Source organism: Sus scrofa, unplaced genomic scaffold, assembly GCF_000003025.6.
Source record: "Sus scrofa isolate TJ Tabasco breed Duroc unplaced genomic scaffold, Sscrofa11.1 Contig1914, whole genome shotgun sequence".
Taxonomy (NCBI): domain Eukaryota; kingdom Metazoa; phylum Chordata; class Mammalia; order Artiodactyla; family Suidae; genus Sus; species Sus scrofa.
Window position 1 is genome coordinate 1,609,529 of NW_018084979.1, and position 20,303 is coordinate 1,629,831.

General features: G+C 55.7%; 1 protein-coding gene across 10 annotated transcripts in view; it reads left to right on the forward strand.

Annotated features, from left to right (window-relative positions):
- TRAF3 (TNF receptor associated factor 3) overlaps window positions 1-17,759 on the forward strand; it is a 119,184-nt gene extending 101,425 nt beyond the window's left edge. For 9 of the 10 annotated variants that reach the window (XM_021081627.1, XM_021081629.1, XM_021081624.1 and 6 more), the window contains 5 exons: window positions 1,062-1,136; window positions 3,041-3,133; window positions 7,450-7,590; window positions 11,209-11,383; window positions 12,224-17,759. In XM_021081627.1, coding sequence (XP_020937286.1) covers window positions 1,062-1,136; window positions 3,041-3,133; window positions 7,450-7,590; window positions 11,209-11,383; window positions 12,224-12,795 — 1,056 coding nt within the window. In that variant the 3' untranslated portion in view covers window positions 12,796-17,759. The remainder of the gene's footprint in view (window positions 1-1,061; window positions 1,137-3,040; window positions 3,134-7,449; window positions 7,591-11,208; window positions 11,384-12,223) is intronic. The other variant, XM_021081630.1, reaches the window with a different exon arrangement.
- Window positions 17,760-20,303: the final 2,544 nt, after the last annotated feature.

The window sequence follows — 20,303 nt, forward strand, 5'->3', positions numbered from 1 at the left end:
AGCCACTTCCCCTTCCCAAATGCTGACCTGTGGGAGGACAGTCCGTCCTACAGGGCTGAGCAGAAGGTAGAAACATCTGCGCCGCCAGAGCCACGCGCCCGGCTCGTGGGAAAGCGCGTTCCCGGGGCCGCTGCACACGGCCCTCAGACTGTTCTCATTCAGGGTCTAATTGTTTTCCATAAAGAAGATCTATCCCTAGAGTTTCCAGATGAGCATTTCTTCAATAAAGAAGGAAATTATCCTTAAATTGGATTAGCCTAACGCAAAACACAGTGTCTTTAAAATGTAGACATTTCAATTCCCTTTTCTCTCGAGGGGGCATCGTAAGTGCGTTTTATCTGATGATTTGCCAGCATTTCAGCTGAACTTGGGGGGGTTGCCTTCCTCGCAAGACGAGTTAACTCCCTTCTCCCAACCCTCTTGGTTGCTTCCTCTGTTGGGTGGGCGGGGCCGCCTTAGGGCCCCTGTCGTTAGAGCGACCTTCGACCTTCGACCTTCGAGGTCTTTGAGAAGCTGTGGGGGTTTATGGCCCTACAGAGGAAAGGAAGTGTTCCAGGGAGGGAACTGCTCATCTCCAGTTTATCTCTGCGTCTCGAGAGTAACGGTGCACTGTGTGAGCTTGCTTTGAAGGTACTCCTGTGTACTGTATATTAGGTGTGTGGCCCAGTTGCATCCTGAATGCTTCCTATTATTTGTGTTTCATGCAATTTTTGTTGAGAGTCTTTAAATGTGCATTTCAGTTTATGTTTTTTTCCTTTCTTTTTAAAATCCCGGCACTGCAGACGGCATGTCACAAAACAACCCGTTCTAGAGAAACCGCGAGTTTAAGAAATGTTACAGTGAATGTACTTGTGTATATTGGTGTACATATGTGTATACACGTGACGATACTGTATATTTACTGCATATAAGCCTAGGAAGCAGATGCTGTATACACACCTGTAGCTAATAACACCATTCGTAAGAATACAACCCAGATGCTATCTACCTGTGCCCTTGATATGTTTGAACATTTTCATGCAAACGTTTGTGCCACAACTCACGTCTCTTTCCCGTTGCAGTTGAGTGCACACTTGTCAGAGTGTGTCAATGCCCCCAGCACCTGTAGTTTTAAGCGCTATGGCTGCGTTTTTCAGGTCAGTATCCGACATTTGTCCTTCCCAGTCGCTGACATTCCGCCCTGAGAGAAAGTCATTCTATTAACATTTTAACATGCAGACTCTGGACTTCTAGTCTTTGTCACGGAACCGAGTCACCCTGTCGCATGGGTGACGGAAGCCGCATGCAGCAGACGTGGGGGCTCGCTTTCCACGCCGGTGGTGTTTTGCGACTCCAGGTGGACACCTGTGCTGAGAAGGAAGTTAATGTGTTAGAACCGTCACCTTCAAAACCAGCTAGTAAATGGGACAAATAGGACTGACATTCGGTGGGGTTTCTAGGTAGATTGTCCTGGAATCTGAGCTGTTGTTTGAACATAAGTCAGTAGCAAACCGGACATGGTTTCAGCAGCGTGTGCGTCCCTGCGCAGTCGTCAGGATCACCCACGCGTGTGTCCATAAGTGCATTTCGTGTGCATGCCACACCTCCCAGAGACCGTGTGGAGAGGACGTCCCCGTCGCTGCCACACCTGTGCTGTGAGAAACCTGTTCCTGGTTCTTTTTGGTTTCGGTTTCGTTTTTTCTTTTTAACACGTCTGGGATCACTAGTGAGTTTGAACTGAGTTTTCATTTAAATGTATATCTTAATCTTAAAACTATCAAAGGGCAGTATATGCTACAATTAAGGTATTTTATATTCAGTTTTATGTATTACCAATACATTATCATGAAATCAGAACAGAGATATTGGCATCTCAGTATTTTCTTAGAAAGTAAAAAGCCTGAGACTGTAGCTTTCCTTTGCTTCAGTCTCTAAGGAGACTGAGCCTTCACCACTGTTATGTCGTATGTACATATATATCATTCATTCTGTGTATGTATATATATATGTTTATATATATATATAAAACGGTCCTTATATCAACATATATATATGAATATTCTATGTACAGAGTATATGTTTTGGAGATCATTAAAATGCTTTCGGTGGCTTTTTAACTTTCCAAGATCAAAACAAATTATATCTTCTATGCACTTTTTCCTTAAATATATGAATTGCTATTCCATGTGCTTATACTGACTCTGAGATGGTCTACATCTCATGTACTCTGTCCATTGTTTATGTTCTGTATGTAACCCTCTAAGTACACTCAGAATATTGAGGAACCTTTTCAGATACAGTGTATTTCATGAGTAAGTAAATACTTTAGTGAATGATTTAGAACGCTACTTGGATGGCATGTTACTAGATTATTGTAGCAGCATCTAGCTATGACTGCAGGTGTCTTAAAATTTTCCACTTATGTTTTAATGCCAAAAAATTTTTCAAAAAACAAAAATGGGGAGTTCCCTTTGTGGCACAGTGGAAAAGAATCTGACTAGGAACCATGAGGTTTTGGGTTCGATCCCTGGCCTCGCTCCTTGGGTTAAGGATCCAGCGTTGCCGTGAGCTGTGGTGTGGGTCACAGACATGGCTCGGATCTGGTGTTGCTGTGGCTCTGGCGTAGGCCGTCGGCTAAAGCTCCGATTAGACCCCTGGCCTGGGAACCTCCATATGCCACGGGTGCAGCCCTAAAAAGACAAAACAAAACAAAACAAAACAAAAATGATATTCTCAAATTTAATTTCTTGATGTTATAAGTATGAAATGTAGGTGAGAAGGCCCTCAGTATGAAGTTTGAAGGGTGAGGAGCAGGGCCCTGGGGTAGTTGTAGAATTCAGTGTCTTGTCTCTGAGCTACTCTGTTCTCCGAGTCCCCCACCTGCACACAGGGGAGTAGGGGCTGCAGAGCGTGACCCCTTTGAGGCTGGAGGCTCCCTGTTCACCTTGTGTGGATAAGTCTCCCCTCTCTGTGCGTGCTGCTGGCTTGGGGTCGTCTGTGAGTCTCTGTCCTCTGTCACGGAATAAGGTTGGCTTAATGCATCGCTTTTTTGTTCTCACAGGGGACAAACCAGCAGATCAAGGCCCACGAGGCCAGCTCTGCAGTACAGCACGTCAATTTACTGAAAGAATGGAGCAATTCTCTAGAGAAAAAGGTACGCAGCACATTTTCCTGCTTTTGTTGGTTATTAATAGTTTCTTCAGATTATTTAAAGAAGAAAACCTTTTTAATAGCAATGGTTTTGGAGTTCCCGTCATGGCTCAGGGGAAGTGAATCTGACTGGTATCCATGAGGGTGCAGGTTCGATCCCTGGCTCAGTGGATTAAGGATCCAGCGTTGCTGTGAGCTTTAGTGTAGGTCGCAGACATGGCTCGGATCCCACATTGCTGTGGCTGTGGTGTAGGCTGGCAGCTACAGCTCTGATTGGATCCCTTGCCTGGGAACTTCTAGATGCTAAGGGTGCAGCCCTAAAAAGACAAAAAAAAAAAAAAAAAAAAAAAAGTTATGGTTTTGGATAAAAGAAACAGCATGGAGTTCACATCATGGCTCAGTGTTTAACGAATCTGACTAGGAACCTTGAGGTTGCGGGTTCGATCCCTGGCCTCGCTCAGTGGGTTAAGGATCCGGTGTTGCTGTCAGCTGTGGTGTAGGTTGCAGATGTGGCTTGGGTCTGGTGTTGCTGTGGCTCTGGCGTAAGCCAACGGCTACAGCTCCAATTAGGCCCCTAGCCTGGGAACCTCCATATGCCACGGGTGTGGCCCTAAAAGGACAAAAGAAAAAAAAAAAAAAAAAAAAAAAGAAACAGCATCAAGAGACTGTCAAAAAAGTAAATTCTCTTTAAGTGATCTTGAGTTTATAAGCGAAGGTGTGTGTTTTTGATAGCTCACTCTTTATTTTTCAATTGCCAAGCAAGTACGAAGTGCTTTTTTAAAAAAATCAGACTGTGGTTATCCTAGCAAGGATCTAGAACAGGGATTGACAAATGTCCAGCCCCCACCCCATCGTTTTGTAAATAAAGTTCGCGGCCCTGCGCGGTGGCTTCAGTGTGGTGTGTGGCTGCCTTGCACCACGAGGGTGGCGCTGATGAGTGGAGACAGACACGGCCTGTGCAGCCTCAAGGATTACCCACGGGCTCCTTACGGAGAAGGCCTGCCAACCCCCGTCCTGGGAGGTTACCATCTGCCCTGCCTTGCCGCCCGCCTTCTAAGTGGCAAGCAGGGAAAGACGCGTCCTCATCACTGGTGTTGCTGTTGAATTTCTCAGCCAGTGGTGTGCGAAGTGTGGGTACCGCGCACCCCCTTCCTGGACACACTCGTGCTCCTGGGCGTCCCCTCAAGGTCCTCAGCGGGGGGTCTGGACTCCTTGGCAGCCCTGTCTGCATGATGCTCCTTCCTGGGGCACTCAGCTCAGCCGGTCCTTCTTCCGTGAGAAAAAGACGGACGCCTCTAAGACTTGATAGACAAGGTTGTCGGGCCTCCTATCGTGGCCTGTGGCTCCTATGCAGAAATAAGCGCTTAAGTTGATATGCAGCAGGCATCTGTTGAGAACTTATGGTGGTCGGAGGGGACGAGGGCAGATGACAGCCAGGCGAGTTGATATTTTCCTTACTAAAGATTTGTAAAGATTTGAATATCTTGTTTTGAGTATTAAATCCAAGTAATTTAAAATGTAAATGTGCTGGAAAGAATCTAAAGCTTTCAATCAAAAGGTGTTTATTAAATCTGGCATAGGAGTTCCCGTCGTGGCACAGTGGTTAACGAATCCGAGTAGGAACCATGAGGTTGTGGGTTTGATCCCTGGCCTTGCTCAGTAGGTTAAGGATCCGGCGTTGCCCTGAGCTGTGGTGTAGGTTGCAGATGCGGCTCGGATCCCGCATGGCTGTGGCTCTGGTGTAGGAAGGTGGCTACAACTCCGATTGGACCCCTAGCCTGGGAAGATCCATCTGCCGCAGGAGTGGCCCTAGAAAAGACAAAGAGACCAAAAAAAAAAAAAAAAAAAAATCTGGCGTAAAATAGTTTCTCTCACCTAAGTGCTTAAGCTCAGAGGGTAAGCAAAGCGGGGCTCTGCGTGCCGAGTGCACGGTGGTGCATCGAGTGCACGGTGGTGCGGGAGGGCTTCTGTGCGGCGGGAGGGAGCTGTGTTCCGGGACGGTTCACCATCCCCCAGGAGCACGCGGTGGCTCCGCGCTCAGTGACGGCTGACCCGTGGACCTCTTCTTCCCTCTTTTGGAAGAGTGTGTTCTCTTTCTGCCTTTTTAAAATCACAGGCCCGGATCTCAGGGGTTTTGTCCCTCGTAGATGCTGGTTCTCGTTGATCTGCCTTCTCAGTTGATCTTCACTTACAGTGAATTGGTTTGGTTCCAGCCATGCTAGTTGCAGGACAGTGAGTGGGTCTGAGGTGCATGGTTGTGGGTGGTGCTGTCACCATGTGGCTCCTGCCTCCCCACCCGTCACATGTGTTGTCCCCCCGCCCCTGCCCCGACAGAGCACAAGTTTGCATGGTTAGAAACCCCAGGGCACAGCAGAACGGCCGGCCCCCGCGCCCCCGCCCCGCAGCAGGTTCTCGCTGCCACCACAGGTTTGAAACGTCTGCCCTCTCGGTGTCGCTCCGTGAGTAGCCTCTCCTGATCCACCCCTCAGGAGGGCCCCCCAAGCCTCAGCTCTGTGCCCCCTCGTTGATGTTCACGAGAAGGTGTCTCCTTTTGACCGGGCCCAAGAGCAAAAACCGAACAGTGAGTGTAAGTTCTGTATTTTCTTAAAGTGGGAGTTTATTTCTCATTGTGGAATTATTTGGTTGGAATCTCCTGAGTTATCTTCTTCATCTATAATAGGAACTAGAACTTTCCAGTTGGTTCAGAAAAACTGCCTGTTACATTCACAGTCAAAGTAAATCAAACTAAAGAAAAATGGTTTTGTGACACCCAGGCTGTAAAACACCCATCCTCTGTTTTAGGAAAGCCGCCGTCTGAGGGCAGTGTGGGAGCCCGCAGAGCAGGCTGGGTCAGGAAGCACAGGGGCCCCTGTTTTCACCTGCTGTGTGGATGTCGCACTCTGCTTCTGGGAAACACACCCACCAGATGGACGTGCTATGCGGTCCCCCTGCCCGGCGGGTGAAAACAGGGACTGTCGGCGCCAGGTGGGCTCTTGGATTGAAACGTAAATAAATAGAGACAGTTTAGGGGAGCCCCTCAATGAGACGCCGAGTTTCCTGTGACATGAGGTGCGACTGCTAACGTGCCGTTCATCCGCTCATCCTCAGGTAGCCTGATGTGCGCACCAAGAGCCTGCTGTTGGTTTTGGAGCTGCTCCTGAGACTTTTATCCAAAGGGCTGGTGGTGCTTGATCTCTGTCTTTGGGGTGTGGGAATAAGGAGCCTGGGAATTGTGTCCACCATTGACAGATGGGAATGAGTGAGTTGTCACTTTAGCAAAAGCACAAGCACCACGGCTGCGGCCTGGGCCCGTCTGGGTGTGTGCAGGCTGGTCACGTTAGGAGGTTCTGTGAGACGTTAGAATCAAGGGGCCGTGTCCTTTTGTGCCAGGTGAGGCCCTGGGGCAGCGAAGTCTGTGCTGCAAGTTTTCTGTTCCTTCCCAGTCGCCCCCAGGGGCTGAGCATCCTGAGTACTGGTCTTCTTCAGAAGGCAGGGTCAGGAATCCGGATTTGTCCTAGTGCCTTTGGGTTGTCACCTGGTCCTCAGGTGGGGAGGGGTCAGAGCAGCACCTCTGAGCGGCCGTGCGACATGTCCATGAGTCACGGAGCTCACCGTCTTCCCGAGTGGCAGCCGCACAGAGACAGAGACAGCTGTTGGCAGGGGGAGCCTTTCCAAGGCCTGCAGTGCCTTCGTGAAGCCCTGCAAGGAGGCCTTGTCTTCGTGAAGCCCTGCAAGGAGGCCTCGTAGGATCGCCCTCGAAGCCTCGCCCCGGGGGCTTTTAAGACCAGTGTAAATTGGTTCTGGGGAGCTAATTATTTTTCAGAGGGGAATTTTGAGAAAGTCCAATTTTGAAGAGTCCTTGGACCACCGTGGCACTACTGGTGGATGTGCTGAGCTTTGTGGAAGGCCTGCAACCCAGGCCCGCAGCTCATGTCTGCCGGCTGCCCAGGACCAGTGAGCCCGCGAGGGACTGCTCTGGCCTGCTTCCTCCTTATGCTGAGAGCTTTTCAGGGGCGCCTGGTGGGTGGGAAATAATTGAATGGCTTGCAACTATCATTCTTTAAAGTAAAATAGAATAAAATAGGAAATATTCGGGCGCATTTTGAGTGATTACGGCAAGAACTTGGTTTTGTGACCGTTTTTCAGCATGTACACACGTACGCAAGTGCGCGTACAAGCAAGGTGAGATGCGATCATGTGTTTCCTACTGTGTTTCCTGGTCGGAGCTGGGGAGTGGCTTTTAGTTGCCAGCATTGTAATTGTTGCTAATGAACATTAAAACCACTTGCTGTTTGCTTAATTGAAGACTTTCTTTTTCAGGTTTCCTTGCTGCAGAATGAAAGTGTAGAAAAAAACAAGAGCATACAGAGTTTGCACAACCAGATCTGTAGCTTTGAAATTGAAATCGAGAGACAGAAGGAAATGCTGCGAAATAACGAGTCCAAAATACTTCACTTACAGGTAAGAAGCGGAAGATTGTGCCTGCATAAGGGGGACGCATTCGTGTTTCTGGGACCTTCTCAGGGAGGTGATTTCAGCAGAAACCCTGCCCTTTGTCAGACAAGGCAGCTGGTTTCTCTGGCCTAAGGGAAGCAGGGGAGAGGCATCCTGGCCCCGGAGCCCATCTGCGAGGCCGCAGGCGCCGCTCCGCCCCCTCCCGGAGGGCAGGCCCCGTCACGTCACCTCTCCCCTGTGCCATTTATTCATTATCGGCGACGTAAGATGCAAGGCACATGTTTTTAGGTTAGCTGTTTTTGTTATTAAAGATTTCGTATTGTTCCTGAGTAGTCGTGTGTGAGGTTTCACTTCCCAAAGTGAACTGAGGCCAGACGATCCTGTGTTGAATCCGCTGCTGTCACTGCTTCTCCGTGGTGGGCGGTGGTCCCGAGCCGCCTCCGCTCAAGCCCACCAACTCCGCTGCCCCGAGGGCTGTGGTGTGGGGATCGGCCTGATGGAATCTGGCTCCTCGCTTCTGTCACCGTGTGCTTGTTTGGCGGCGCTGTCCTGGGCGCTGTCTTCACATCCGCCTGCCCTCGGGGCCCTTCCCTGTGGACCCCGTGTGGAGCACATTTCCAAAACGGTCTTCCGGTGCTCCCCAAAAGTATCTGGAAGAGAAGATGTTTCTTTCTTTCTTTTTTTTTTTTTTTTTGCTTTTTAGGGCCGTACCCACAGCATATGGAGGTTCCCAGGTTAAGGGTCCAATCGGAGCTGCAGCTGCCAACCTACACCAGAGCCACAGCAACTAGGGATCCGAGCCGTGTCTGTGACCTACACCACAGCTCACAGCAACACCGGATCCTTAACCCACTGAGCGAGGTCAGGGATCGAACTCACAACCTCATGGATGCTAGTTGGGTTTCTGTTGTACCACCAAGAATATCTTTCTGCCCATTTTAACATTGAGATGAGTTACAGTGCCTTGAATTGCATAGGGATTTAACTTAGTTTCATTGTATTAAATTTCCTGGTTGTCCAGAGACGAGGAAAAACATGAGACATTAAATTGAGTAGAAAAGATACAAATTGCAAGTACTGAATCAAGCCAGAAAGTACAAGGTCACATAAAATACTGCGAGGCAGCCGGACCTCCTCTTCCCTCATCTCCCTGTCCTGACTCTGCTCCTCCTCATACAATACAGATGTCAGCGAAAAGCCACCTCCTCCCGGAAGCCCCCCCAGCCTCCTCGGTGCCCCCCCAGCCCTGTGTGGTGAGCCACCCTGCTGCTGACAGACCTGTGGAGCTCTGTCCTCTCCTTCCCTGTGTCTCGAGCAGACCCTAGATCCTGAGCAGGACAGGGCCACACAGGAGTCCCCACAGTAGGCAGACACGATGCAGGCAGAGCGTTTGCTCTTGCCGCCCGAGGAAGGTAGCTTCTTACTGTTTTACTTTGTAAAGGACACGTTTCTTCTTAATTAAAAAGACAGCCTAGGAGCTCCCACTGTGACGCAATGGGATTGGTGGCGTCTTGGGAGCACTGGGACGCAGGTTCGATCCCCGGGCCGGCACAGTGGCTTGAGGATCCAGCTTTGCTGCAGCTTCAGCTCAGGTTGAGACTGCGGCTTGGAACTGATCCCTGGCCCAGGAACTCCATGTGACCTGGGGCGGCAAAAAATGGGGGGGCTGGGGGGCAGAAGCAGCCTAGATGTGGTCAGTAGGAGCCACATGAACAGTCGTCCTGCAGTCGGAGGGTCTTGGGGCTGGAGTGAGCTCTGTCCACGGGACCCCATCGCATTGGCTCGGTGACTGCATGGTGTGAGGCAACACACGGCAACTTCAGCCCTGAGGGGCACGAGCCTGAGACAGACAGAGTGATGCCTGAGCCATCCTGTGATTAGGGCGTATTCCCATAGTGTGTGGTCTGTGCCATCCAGCTCAGCTCCTGAATCCTTTCTGCTAAGAAAATCCTCACTTGGCTTTAAGGCGGGTTTTTCTGGAGGCGCTCCCCTGCTTGGGGAAGGACGTGGGCTTGCTGCATCTCACAGGGGCTGGTGGAGGCCACCGCTCTGCCCTGACCCTGCACCGCTTTCCCAGGTGACAGCAGAACCTCCCCTTGCCGCGAGTGCGCCCTCCTGACTGTGTTCTTGGTCCCGCTGTCGCCTCAGACTCCTGGGCTCTGCTCCCGGGAGCCCCTCACCGCTTCACACCGCTGCCCTCATGTGTCACCTGTCTCGGGGTGAGGGATGGCCTGTCCCGGGCTGTCCTGCGGCCCGTGGCTCACTCCAGGGTCCACCAGTCACGCAGGGCCATCCCTCAGACCGGCCACTGATCGGGTGCCTTTTCATTAACTGCCCTCGTGTGTTCAATAGTGTCCCCCTCAGCCTGGTTTGTCACTTTGTCATTTGAGTAAGTAGAGGATGAAAGAACAGTTACAGATACTCAGTAGGAATACATTACAGGTTCGGGTGTCTGTTAATGTCAGTTTCATTGTCCCCAGAAAATAGACTTTGTGAGCTAATAACCATGCCTTAGTTGTCGGTATTTAAAAATGAGGTAAGTCAGTGTAGCAAGCAGCAGTCTTTGGAGAAATCAGCGTTACTTTTCAAATGTTAGCTAATATCAGGGTTTCTTGGAAAGAGGAGGAAGATCAACACTGTACTTTTATCCCCAAAAAGTAACCCAAGCCTCTGTTTGTTCCTTCACGGTTACTGAGAACCAGCAAAGGTGCTGAAACCTAGAAGTTTAAAAATAGGCCCAGAAGCAGAAGTGCCCTCAGCAGGCGCTCGGGACGCTCCGCTGCCAGGCCTGCAGCCGCTCAGCCTTCGGGAGCTTGATTTCAAAGACGCGGGTCCTCTTTAGTAGTGAAGACCCGCTGGGTCGTCCGACCCGCGGGCAGGCCAGCCCTTCCCACAGACCGGCCCCAGTCCCGCCCCCCGGGACTCATACGGATGGGCTGGCCTCGGGCTTCTGGGAAACGGGCTTCTGACTCATTTAAATCGAGCCTCCCTGTCGACAGCCGCGTGTTTGTCAGCAGGACCCTCTGCCCCCCGATGGCCACAGGACACTGAGCTGGGTGCCGTGGAGGGAACAGAGCCCTCTCGTAGGCCCCCGGGGCCTTCATGAAGACCTGCCGCCATCCTGCACAGACAGCCAGGGCTCTGGAGCAGGTGGCAGCGTGGTGGCAGCGCTACCCTGGGACACAGGCGGGGTTCTGGAATGCCCTCTGCCCCCGCAGGGATAGGGTGGCCCCTCTGGCCCTAGACCAAGCCGCGGGTAGGAAGCTCACATAGCTTGGCCCCAGCTGGTGCTCAGCCCTGTTGGGGATAGAGGCCTTGAGAAGGGCCAGTGGGCGTGACTCCAGTGTCCTGAAGAGAGAGGCTGGCACAGAGCAGTGTGGGGGCTGAGGGCGCCGCAGGCGGTGGGTGGGGCCTCTCAGTCCTTCCTGGGAACTGGGGACCTCTGTACCTGTGTCCCCCGAGATGCCTGTGTGCCCTGGATATGATGCCCTGTGAAGGCTGGTGTGGGGCAGCGGGCCTTGTGACCCTGCTCTGCTCCTGACTCGCGGGTATTTGATGGCCGTGGTGCCGCATTTTCGGAGAGTTCTGACTGTGTGTTGCCTTTCTGACCCTTTGATTTGGAAGCGAGTCATAGACAGCCAAGCAGAGAAACTGAAAGAGCTCGACAAGGAGATCCGTCCCTTCCGGCAGAACTGGGAGGAGGCAGACAGCATGAAGAGCAGCGTGGAGTCCCTGCAGAACCGGGTGACCGAGCTGGAAAGCGTGGACAAAAGCGCGGGCCAGGCGGCTCGCAACACAGGTGAGGCAGGCGGGCCGGCAGGAGGCGTGCGGATCGGGGCGGGCCTGGGACGGGCGCCACGTGTCTTGGCTCCTCCTGGGCGCCTGGCCGGGTCCCAGGACCCCAGGTTGGCAGCGTGGCCAGACGCTGAGGTGAGTGGCGCGTGGGCTGTGCTCCCCGGCTCCAGACCCTGCGCCGTCAGGTCGGGCACTTGCTGCCGAGATGCCTTTGGCAGAGACGGGGACATTTCCCACGTAGGCTTGTCCCCTCCAGGCGGGCGAGGCCAGTGTGGCAGAGCACAGGTATGGGGCAGACCCGGGTGGAGGGCGGGGCCTGCTGGGTGGGGTGTCCCCACTACTCACAAAGGTCCCAGAGGGTGACCAGCGGGTGAGGCGGAAGACCTGGCCCGCCCAGCGGCCTGCTTCTGACACCAGAAGCTCCTGCGGCCGCTGCTGTAGGGACTGAGGGACTATTCTGAGTGTTCGCATGGAAAGGATTAAGAGGGAGAAAGAACAAGGATTAGGTGCTGCAGGCAGGCTGGATTAAGCCGCCCGAGGCCGTGGCGTGCGGGGCGACGGCTCAAACTCTGCAGATGGCTCCTCGCATGGAGGCTGGAGGCCGGGTCCCAAGGGGCCTCAGGGGACGGCTCCCCGTCTGGAACCTGCCTCGGGGGGGCCCGTGACACCCAGGCCTGAGTCAGCCGGGTATCCCCCCTCAGCAGGCTGTGGCCGTGGGTGCTGGGGGTCTGCGGCCCCTCTTCCCTGCCCCCAGCAGCTACAGTGCCTCTAGGCCGCTTAGCTCAGATGCTTCTGCCTCCGTGATAGTCACGTGTCTCCGCACCCGTCTCTCCTGCCTGCCCAGGCCTGCTGGAGTCCCAGCTGAGCCGGCACGACCAGATGCTCAGTGTCCACGACATCCGGCTGGCCGACATGGACCTGCGGTTCCAGGTCCTGGAGACCGCCAGCTACAACGGCGTGCTGATCTGGAAGATCCGGGACTACAAGCGGCGGAAGCAGGAGGCCGTCATGGGGAAGACGCTGTCCCTCTACAGCCAGCCCTTCTACACCGGCTACTTTGGCTACAAGATGTGCGCCAGGGTCTACCTGAACGGGGACGGCATGGGCAAGGGCACACACCTGTCGCTGTTTTTTGTCATCATGCGTGGGGAGTACGACGCTCTGCTCCCCTGGCCGTTCAAGCAGAAAGTGACGCTCATGCTGATGGATCAGGGGTCCTCCCGGCGGCATCTGGGAGACGCCTTCAAGCCGGACCCCAACAGCAGCAGCTTCAAGAAACCCACGGGGGAGATGAATATTGCCTCTGGCTGCCCAGTCTTTGTGGCCCAGACTGTGCTAGAAAATGGGACATATATTAAAGACGATACCATTTTTATTAAAGTCATAGTGGATACTTCGGATCTGCCTGACCCCTGACCAGTCCTGGGGAGGTGGATTGAGCAGAAGGCAACTCCTCTGGGGGTTTGAACCGACTGTCTCCACCGAGGTCCTCGCGCTCGGAAAAGGACCTTGTGGACGGAGGAAGCGGCGGAAGGCGGCCTCGGGCCGGCGAGAGGAGCCACACGTGAGGACCTACTCGACACGCTTTCTAACAGACTCGCAGCCCTTCGCTCTGAAGAGGTATTTGTCCTTCGCCGAGACAGATACTGCTGTCAGAGAAGGGTTTCATTTTCATTTTTAAAGATCTAGTTAATTAATTAAGGTGGAAAACATATATGCTAAACAAAAGAACCATGATTTTTCTTCCTTAAACTTGAACACCAAAAAAAGAACGCGCACACACACACACACACACACACACATACACACACACACACACCTGGGGACAGCTGGACGTGTCAGCATGTTAAGTAAAAGAAGAATTTATGAAATAATAATGCAATTCTGATATATTCAAAAATTCAAGAGTACAGTCTTGTTTCAAATATAGTACATTGTCTATTTTTAAGGCCTCATCTGGTCTCTGTTTTAATAATTTGTTTGTCAGAGGACCCTGACGTTACACTTAGGTCTTTTTTGAAAGTCTCTAAATTCAGAATCATTTTTTAATTTAAAGTTCTAAGATAATTGTTACTGCAAACATTTTATTTTAAAACGTTGACAGACTGATATTTCTTGGAAGAAAATGTAAAATATCAAACACTGGTTATCACTTGTGATAGGAAAGAGAATATTCAACCCGTCGTTATTTCTCGTTAGAAATGTGAACCTTCACTATCTGTCGTAGTTAATGACACTACTGCAAAATTACTATGAAAGGAGAATTGCTCATGGATGCTGTGCATCATTTTCAGATTTATACTTGTTTTCACCCTAAAATAGGGCATTAGTTGAACTTTGGAGTTCTAAACAAAATCCTCTAGGTTTTTAAAATTCTGCCCCATGTGTTCAGACAAGCGCTCTATGCTGACAACACCGACCTTCCGTGTCCCGTGTCCGGGGTGGGCAGCTGACTTGTGCTGAAGGAGGCCACAGCAGATGCGTTTCTTCATCCTGTCCCGTTGCTGCATTTGTTAACCTTTGCGTGGGGGGAGGGGGGGTGGCGTGCTGTACATGTGCCTTAGCTGTGACATGCTGCTTCTTGACCCCAGCTCTGTGCTCCCCGTGATTCCAGAAGGTGATTGTGCAACCAGACTTTCCTCTTGACCGCTAGACCGTTGCCTCTTCCAGGGCCCTCACTGGGCCCTGCTCCTGCGGACGAGGCCGGGCCCTGTCCTCGGCTTCCGGAGCCTCCACTGCTTAATTATCACAGATTCCCAATCTCTAGGCCCCCAGAGTGAGCCGCCTGGTCCAAGCGCAGGCAGGAGCAGGGAGTGGGGCGGAAGCGGCGCCCCTCCGAGTCCCTGGGCTGCGGCGCCACGCCGTCCAAAGCAGCGCCCCCGAGCATTCCAGAGACCCCCCCGGGGGCCACCCAGGCTGACCGGCAGGCGGCCCGGAGCTGCCCCTCTCTTGGGAGGGGTGGTCTCGGGTCTGCCGTGCAGCCTGCACCTGCCCGGACGGCTGTTCTCACCCGTTTACCTTCTCTCAATGGTCCAACTGTGACAGAAGCGGGGCCCTGCTCCTGTGCCCCTGCTATGCACCACGCCTCATGGGTGCTCTTACCACTGATGGGTGCTACACGTGACGGGTGCTTCTTCGGCAAAACCAATGTGTGTGAACCGCCGCATCTGTGCCACTCACCCAAAAGACGCGCCCACGATTGGCCAGCTGGGCCGCGCACCTCAGACTGCCTGCCTCCGGGCTCCCCGCGGCTGGGTGGTGCCCGGTGGCCCCCGTGTCTCTGGTGCTGCCACCTGCCCTGGGTGTGCCTTCGCCCCGGTGCCTGCTGGAAGCGCCCCTCTCCACACTGTCGAGAGCCTCCATAAGTGACCTCACCGGGTCCGAGCACCTCTGCTGTGCCCTTTGGCAGATAAAATGCTCAGTTGTCTTCATCTTCCCTTTCCCCGCTGCCCGGGGCTGGCTGTGGCGGCGAACCGGGGTCGTGGGTTCTGCCCAGTACAGAGTTGCGTGTCCCCACTCAACGAGGACCTCCTGTGGGTGCTGCGGGACCCCTGTGTCCTCGAAGGTGCCCGACCTCCTCCAGGCCTTGACCTGGTTCTGCCCAGAGGCCCAGGGAGGGGGGACGCCCGGCAGGCCCTTCCCCGCCTCGGGTGGCTTTCCTGAGCCAGGGGTTACCAGCAGGGACCCCCCGCCACGTCCTCCCCTCCAGAAAGCACGGACGCTGCTAATGCTTTTGGGATGAGCGGCATCTTGGTCTGGCAAAAAAAGCAGCTCCCCTCCCCTGGGCTGAAGTCCTGCTGGGGGCGGCCGGCCGGGGGGCCCTGGGGACTTCACCAGTGGCTCCTCCTGGTGGGAGGCACCGGGAGTCCTGGCTGCCCCCGGGGACCCGAGTGGCTGGCTTGGGTGCGGCGGTGGCGAGAGCTTCACACTGTGGCTCGGTGAAGGTTGCTGGTGACGGTTGGTGGCGTGTGGGGTCGCAGGCCCTTTGGCCACTCCGTGTGCACCTGCCACTCGCGCACGCGAGCTTGCACAGTCCATCCTGACGTTCGGTGCTCGCCGCCGGGCCAGCCTCTCTCTGCCGGGGCCCCAGCGACAGGGCCGGAGTCAGACGCGGTGCGTGGCTGTGCTTTTCCCATTGACTGAACAGGACAGACTCCCCACAGAACAAACTCCCAGTCCTTTAGAGGAGCCGCACCAGGTCCTGTGCTGAGGTGGCTGTCGCCTGTCCCGGGAGTGACAACCAGACCTGGCCCACCTGCCCTGCAGCTCTGGACGCGGTGGGCCGGCGCAATGGCCAGCGGGGCCCGGCCTGCAAGACAGGGCCAGGGCGGCCGGAGCGGCTCACCTGGGCCTTTTTTACAGGTTAGGGTTTCAGTTTCCTGGTTTGTAGATGACAAGGAGACAAGTAGGGGTTCGTGTAAATTGTTTGAAGACATGCGACCCAGGAGAGTGGCGCCGACCCCAGAGAGCGAGTCGGGGGCGTCAGCTGTGCAGGTGGACAAGGAGGGCTCTGTGAGGGCAGCTGTCCCCCCAAGTCCCAGCCCGGCCCCAGGGCCCAGCCACCGGCCGGGTGAGGGGGAGACTCTCGGCCAGGCGGCTGTTTCCCCACCTCCCGGTGCCCGCCCTGTCCTGGGCCCCGAGGACTGTGGGCTGCAGGAGACCCGCCCTCCCTGGTGGCCGACTCCACCGGGCCTTTCAGACCCCGGCCAGCTCCAGTGGCCTCCGCCCGGCCCTGTGGCCACCTTGGCCAGGACGGTGCAGCCCCTCCCCAACCAGCTCATCTGCTCCAGGGTCCCGAGCCGCCTGGGGCCGCCAGTCACCCTCGGTCCGGTGAGGGTGCTGTGCCTGGCACCCGAGCCTGTGGGCAACGTCAGGCAGAGGAAGGGGCAGCCGAACGGACCCTTAAACAGAACAGGGTCCGAAGTGGAGCCTTTCCTGGTCAGCCCACGGGGACGGGGAGAGAGGCAGGACCCCAGTGCGCCCTGGGGCGCAGTCCCACCTTCTTCCCGGAGTGACGTCATCCTGTGCTGGACGCAGGCCTTTCCGGCCCCAGCATCTCTGCCAGGCTCCACAGGCTTGGTCTGGGGGTCAGAGCCCTCGTGGGCCCCTTGCCCACACCTCCACCCTCCAGCCTGTCCCCGTGCTTGCGTGATCATCAGTGCTAGAAAGGGCTCAGGCAGAGCTGTCAACTGCTGTTTTTTTTTTACTTCTAGTCCAGACCCTTACCGCTCAGGCCGCAGAGGGGAGCGGGGGCGTCCTGGGAGCGCCTCTGCTCTGTGACGATGGGGGTTCTGTCCCCCAGTCCACTTCTCAGCCCGAGACCATGGTCCTGTTTGCTCTTCGCACATCTCGGTAGTCCTGTGTTTTCCAAAGTAGAGCGTGTCCACTAGGGTCCAGGTCCCAGGAGCTCAGCGTGAGGCCCCCTGTGGGCAGGTGACCCGGTCGTCTTTACTGTCTGCCGGGCGGAGCGGGTTGTCGCCAGGGAGCCAGGCGGTGGGGGCGGAGACCCGGACGTCTCCCTGGTGTTTCTCTGGCCTTGGGAGACCCGGGCCGCAGGTGGTCGGTCCCGCTGGGGCCCCAAGCAGTGCTTGCCTTTCATTTCTGCTGCGGCTGCTGTGTGTAGTCTGTCTCGTGAGCGCGTGCGGAAGGGGTGAAGCCCGGACGGCTGTTCCACTCCTGCGATTCGCGGTGGCGGCTCCTAACTCAGTCCCCTTAGACCAGGGCGGTAACCTTCAACAGCAAACTCAACGACTCAATTGGTAAACGCAAAAGCTGGCGCCACTCCCAAGGATGTCTCTGCGAATCCCCTGTAGCATCACACCCGTGGGGAAGGACTCACGGCCGAGCAGCTTCTGTGGTGAAGGAAGTGTGCGCTCCTCGGAGACACCGGGCAGCGTTTCCAGAGTCGGTTCTTTCTCTGACGGCACACCTCTTCGTTCAGTTCTGTTACCCAAACAAAGACCAAAGAAGGCCAATCTCTCATTTGACTCTTCTCAACCTGCCTGTGTTAAAACTCGCGTCTGTAGTAACCGCTCGCTGTGAGGACCCATCTCGACCGTCCAAGTGATTGCGACCAGTGACTCACGTCCCGTGTTTTCCTGCTCTTCTGAGAAAAAGACAAAAATCTAAGTTATTGCTCAGCAATAATCATGTTGTTACTGTGGATGAACAACATGTCTGATTTCCCGACAGCATTATTATGTTTTATATTTGTGTTTACTGTATATCGTGTGTGGTTTTATTTGGTATTTATTTGTGTTTTGAGGTCTTGCAATGTTTTTGTGTTTCCGATGCTAATAACTAAAGTTTGTAAGAGTGTAGAATGCAAAACTTTGAAATGCTAAACTGTCTTATTAGAGGAAAATAAATCTGACTAAAGAGTCTTGTTTCTTTATTGCAGACTCACAGGCCCCGGGCATGGCCCCCGGGCAGTGGCCCTGGGCTCTGGGGGAGGGTCCTGCACGCCTGCTGTCCCTGTCCTGGGCCCTGCAGACTGGGCAAACAGACAGCCCCTTCCCTTCAGGCGCTGCCTTTGTCCAGAGCCCCAGCCAGGTGGCCCTGCCTCTCCCGGGGGATCCTGGCCCGTTTCGACCGCTCAATCAGCTGTGGGGCTGTGGGCTCTCTGAGCCTGTTTATTCATCTGTCAGGTGGAAGAGCAGCATCCAGCCCCTTTTCCGGAACACGGGGGCTGGTAAACAGCCCGGCTGGCTCGGATGTTGCAGGTGGCTATGGGGGCTCTCAGTTGGGGTGTGGAGTGTGGGGCCGAGACGGCCCCCTGCCAGCTCGGCATCTGGTCACGTGGGTCAGGCCCAGTAGTATGGAAGCCCTGCGTCTCCCACGACGTTCCCCCAAGTTAGCAGGCATGAGGACTGCTTTCCAACACTGCAAGGCAGTGGGAACCCCGGGAACGGCTCAGTCTCCCCCGCTGACCCCCCCGCTGCCCCTGCTCCTTCAGGTGTTACGGTCCCTCTTGACCCCAGAGCCACCGCGCTCAGCTTCTCTCCCTTCTCCAAGTCTCGGCTGGGGTCCCAGGCCTCCTCATGGGCCTGCTGGGCCGAAGACAGGCTGCCCCCCGCCCCCCAGTCTCAGGGCCTGGCCCAAAGGTGCCACCTGCCCCCAGGGCTTGCTGTTCCCTCCCAGCCACCCCGCAGCCTCGGGGGAGCACACAGCAGGGAGGCCGTGGCCCCCAGCTCCTCCTCACCCAATCCCAGCACTTGGGCTGCTCGCCCCACCCCTTGTGCTCGCCCACCTCCCCACTCAGGCCTGCAGCCAGAGCCCCAGGACTGCACGGTAGACAGTGGACACGGGGGCAGGGGGTCCCTAGAGGGGGTGCTCCGTGGAATTTCAGAAACTGGCTCCTTTCTTCCACCCTTTTGGAGTTTTCTCTCGCCGAGTCCTGTGTGCAGCCACCCCAGGAGGAAGGGCACTCTCCCCCAGGACGCCGTCGGGGACACGGGCACAGCAGGGCGTGACGAGGAAGGGGCTCCGCGCGGCTCCCCAGGGCCCACCCCGACCTGAGCCTCAGCCCCGAGCGACTGGGCCTCAGCCTTGGTCCCTGGGGTCTACCCAGGCAGCCGTGGTCCAGGCCTGCAGTGGGGCAGGCAGCCGGCTGGGACTCTTGCCGCCTCCCTCTGCTCGGGGCACAGGGCATGGCTGCCCTGCTCTGAGCCCGACTAGGAGACTCCTGGGTGAGCTGGGGACTCACGCCTGGCAGGGCCACAGGAGCCTGTGTCCCCAGCAGGGCCGCCACTGGTGTCCCCTCCGCGTGCCCTGCGCTCCCAGGACTGAGCCAGGAAGTGAGCCTGGAGCCCTGGCAGTGAGGGGCCACCCCACGGCCAAGGCTCTGGGCTGCAGGAGTCCCCCTTTCCCACCCCCATGGAGTTGGGGCTTGGTCACCTGGTTGACACAGCCTCCGTGAGCTGGTGAGGGCTGCCTTTGACGGTGCCCAGGGTCCAGCCCCTGGTGGCCGCCCTCAGACTCTGCCCTTAAGCAGCCCAAGTCCCATACACATGGTGCTTGTCCTGGCCCAGCCAGCCCCAGGGAGCGACGGCAAGGGGTTTGGAGCCAGCCAGTGTCTCTCCCTACGGCTGTGACTCCTCTGGGCCCAGAGGCTTGTGAAGTGACCCTGACAGACTTCCCCTCAATTCAGAGGCTGTGGGGGCAAGTGACAGATCAAACCTCCCACTGGGACAACACAGGCCCCTGGCCAGACGCAGCAGCGCCCTCCCCAGGGTGGCGGGTTTAGCAGCTCACTGGGGGTGGTTGCCAGTCCGGCTCCCCCCACATCCTCCTCTTCCCATAGTCCCCAGATGGAAGAGGGATGGAGTGTCCTAGACCCTCAGCCTCATCCCGGTGCCCTGTGAGGTGGGCACTGCTGCCTGGCTCTGCCCATGAAGAATGAACCAGGCTAAGTGAACTGTCCAGCCTCACACAGCGTGCAAACCCAGGGCAACCTGTGTCGGAGCCTGGCCCCACCACTGCTGGACACCCAGAGGTGTCCCCTTGGCTGACAGGTGGCCAGCTTGGTCCCATCCAAGCCAGGTGGAGACCCCCACCCTGGCCTCCTGGGCTCCTCCACACACATCAAGCCCAGCCCCCAGCAGCAGTGTGCCCGCCTCAGGGCCCCCCACCTGCAGATGTGGCCTCGCCTTCCTGGAGCCTCATGCTCCTGCTGCAGGGCCTCCGCACCAGTTGTTCCCTCCCCTGTGAGGTCCCAGGCCTTAGGCAGGGTCACCCTCTCTGCCCTCATCCGCCCGTCCACTCACAGCCGTATCTAGACCCTGCGTGCCAGTCACACATCCACCATTCACCATCCAAAGGCCAAAGCCTTTTTTCACCCACCATCCATCTCAACAAGCCACTTGTCCACACAGTGTATCCCCCACCCTCCAGCCATCCATGCATCCCGCCGTCACCGCACCTTC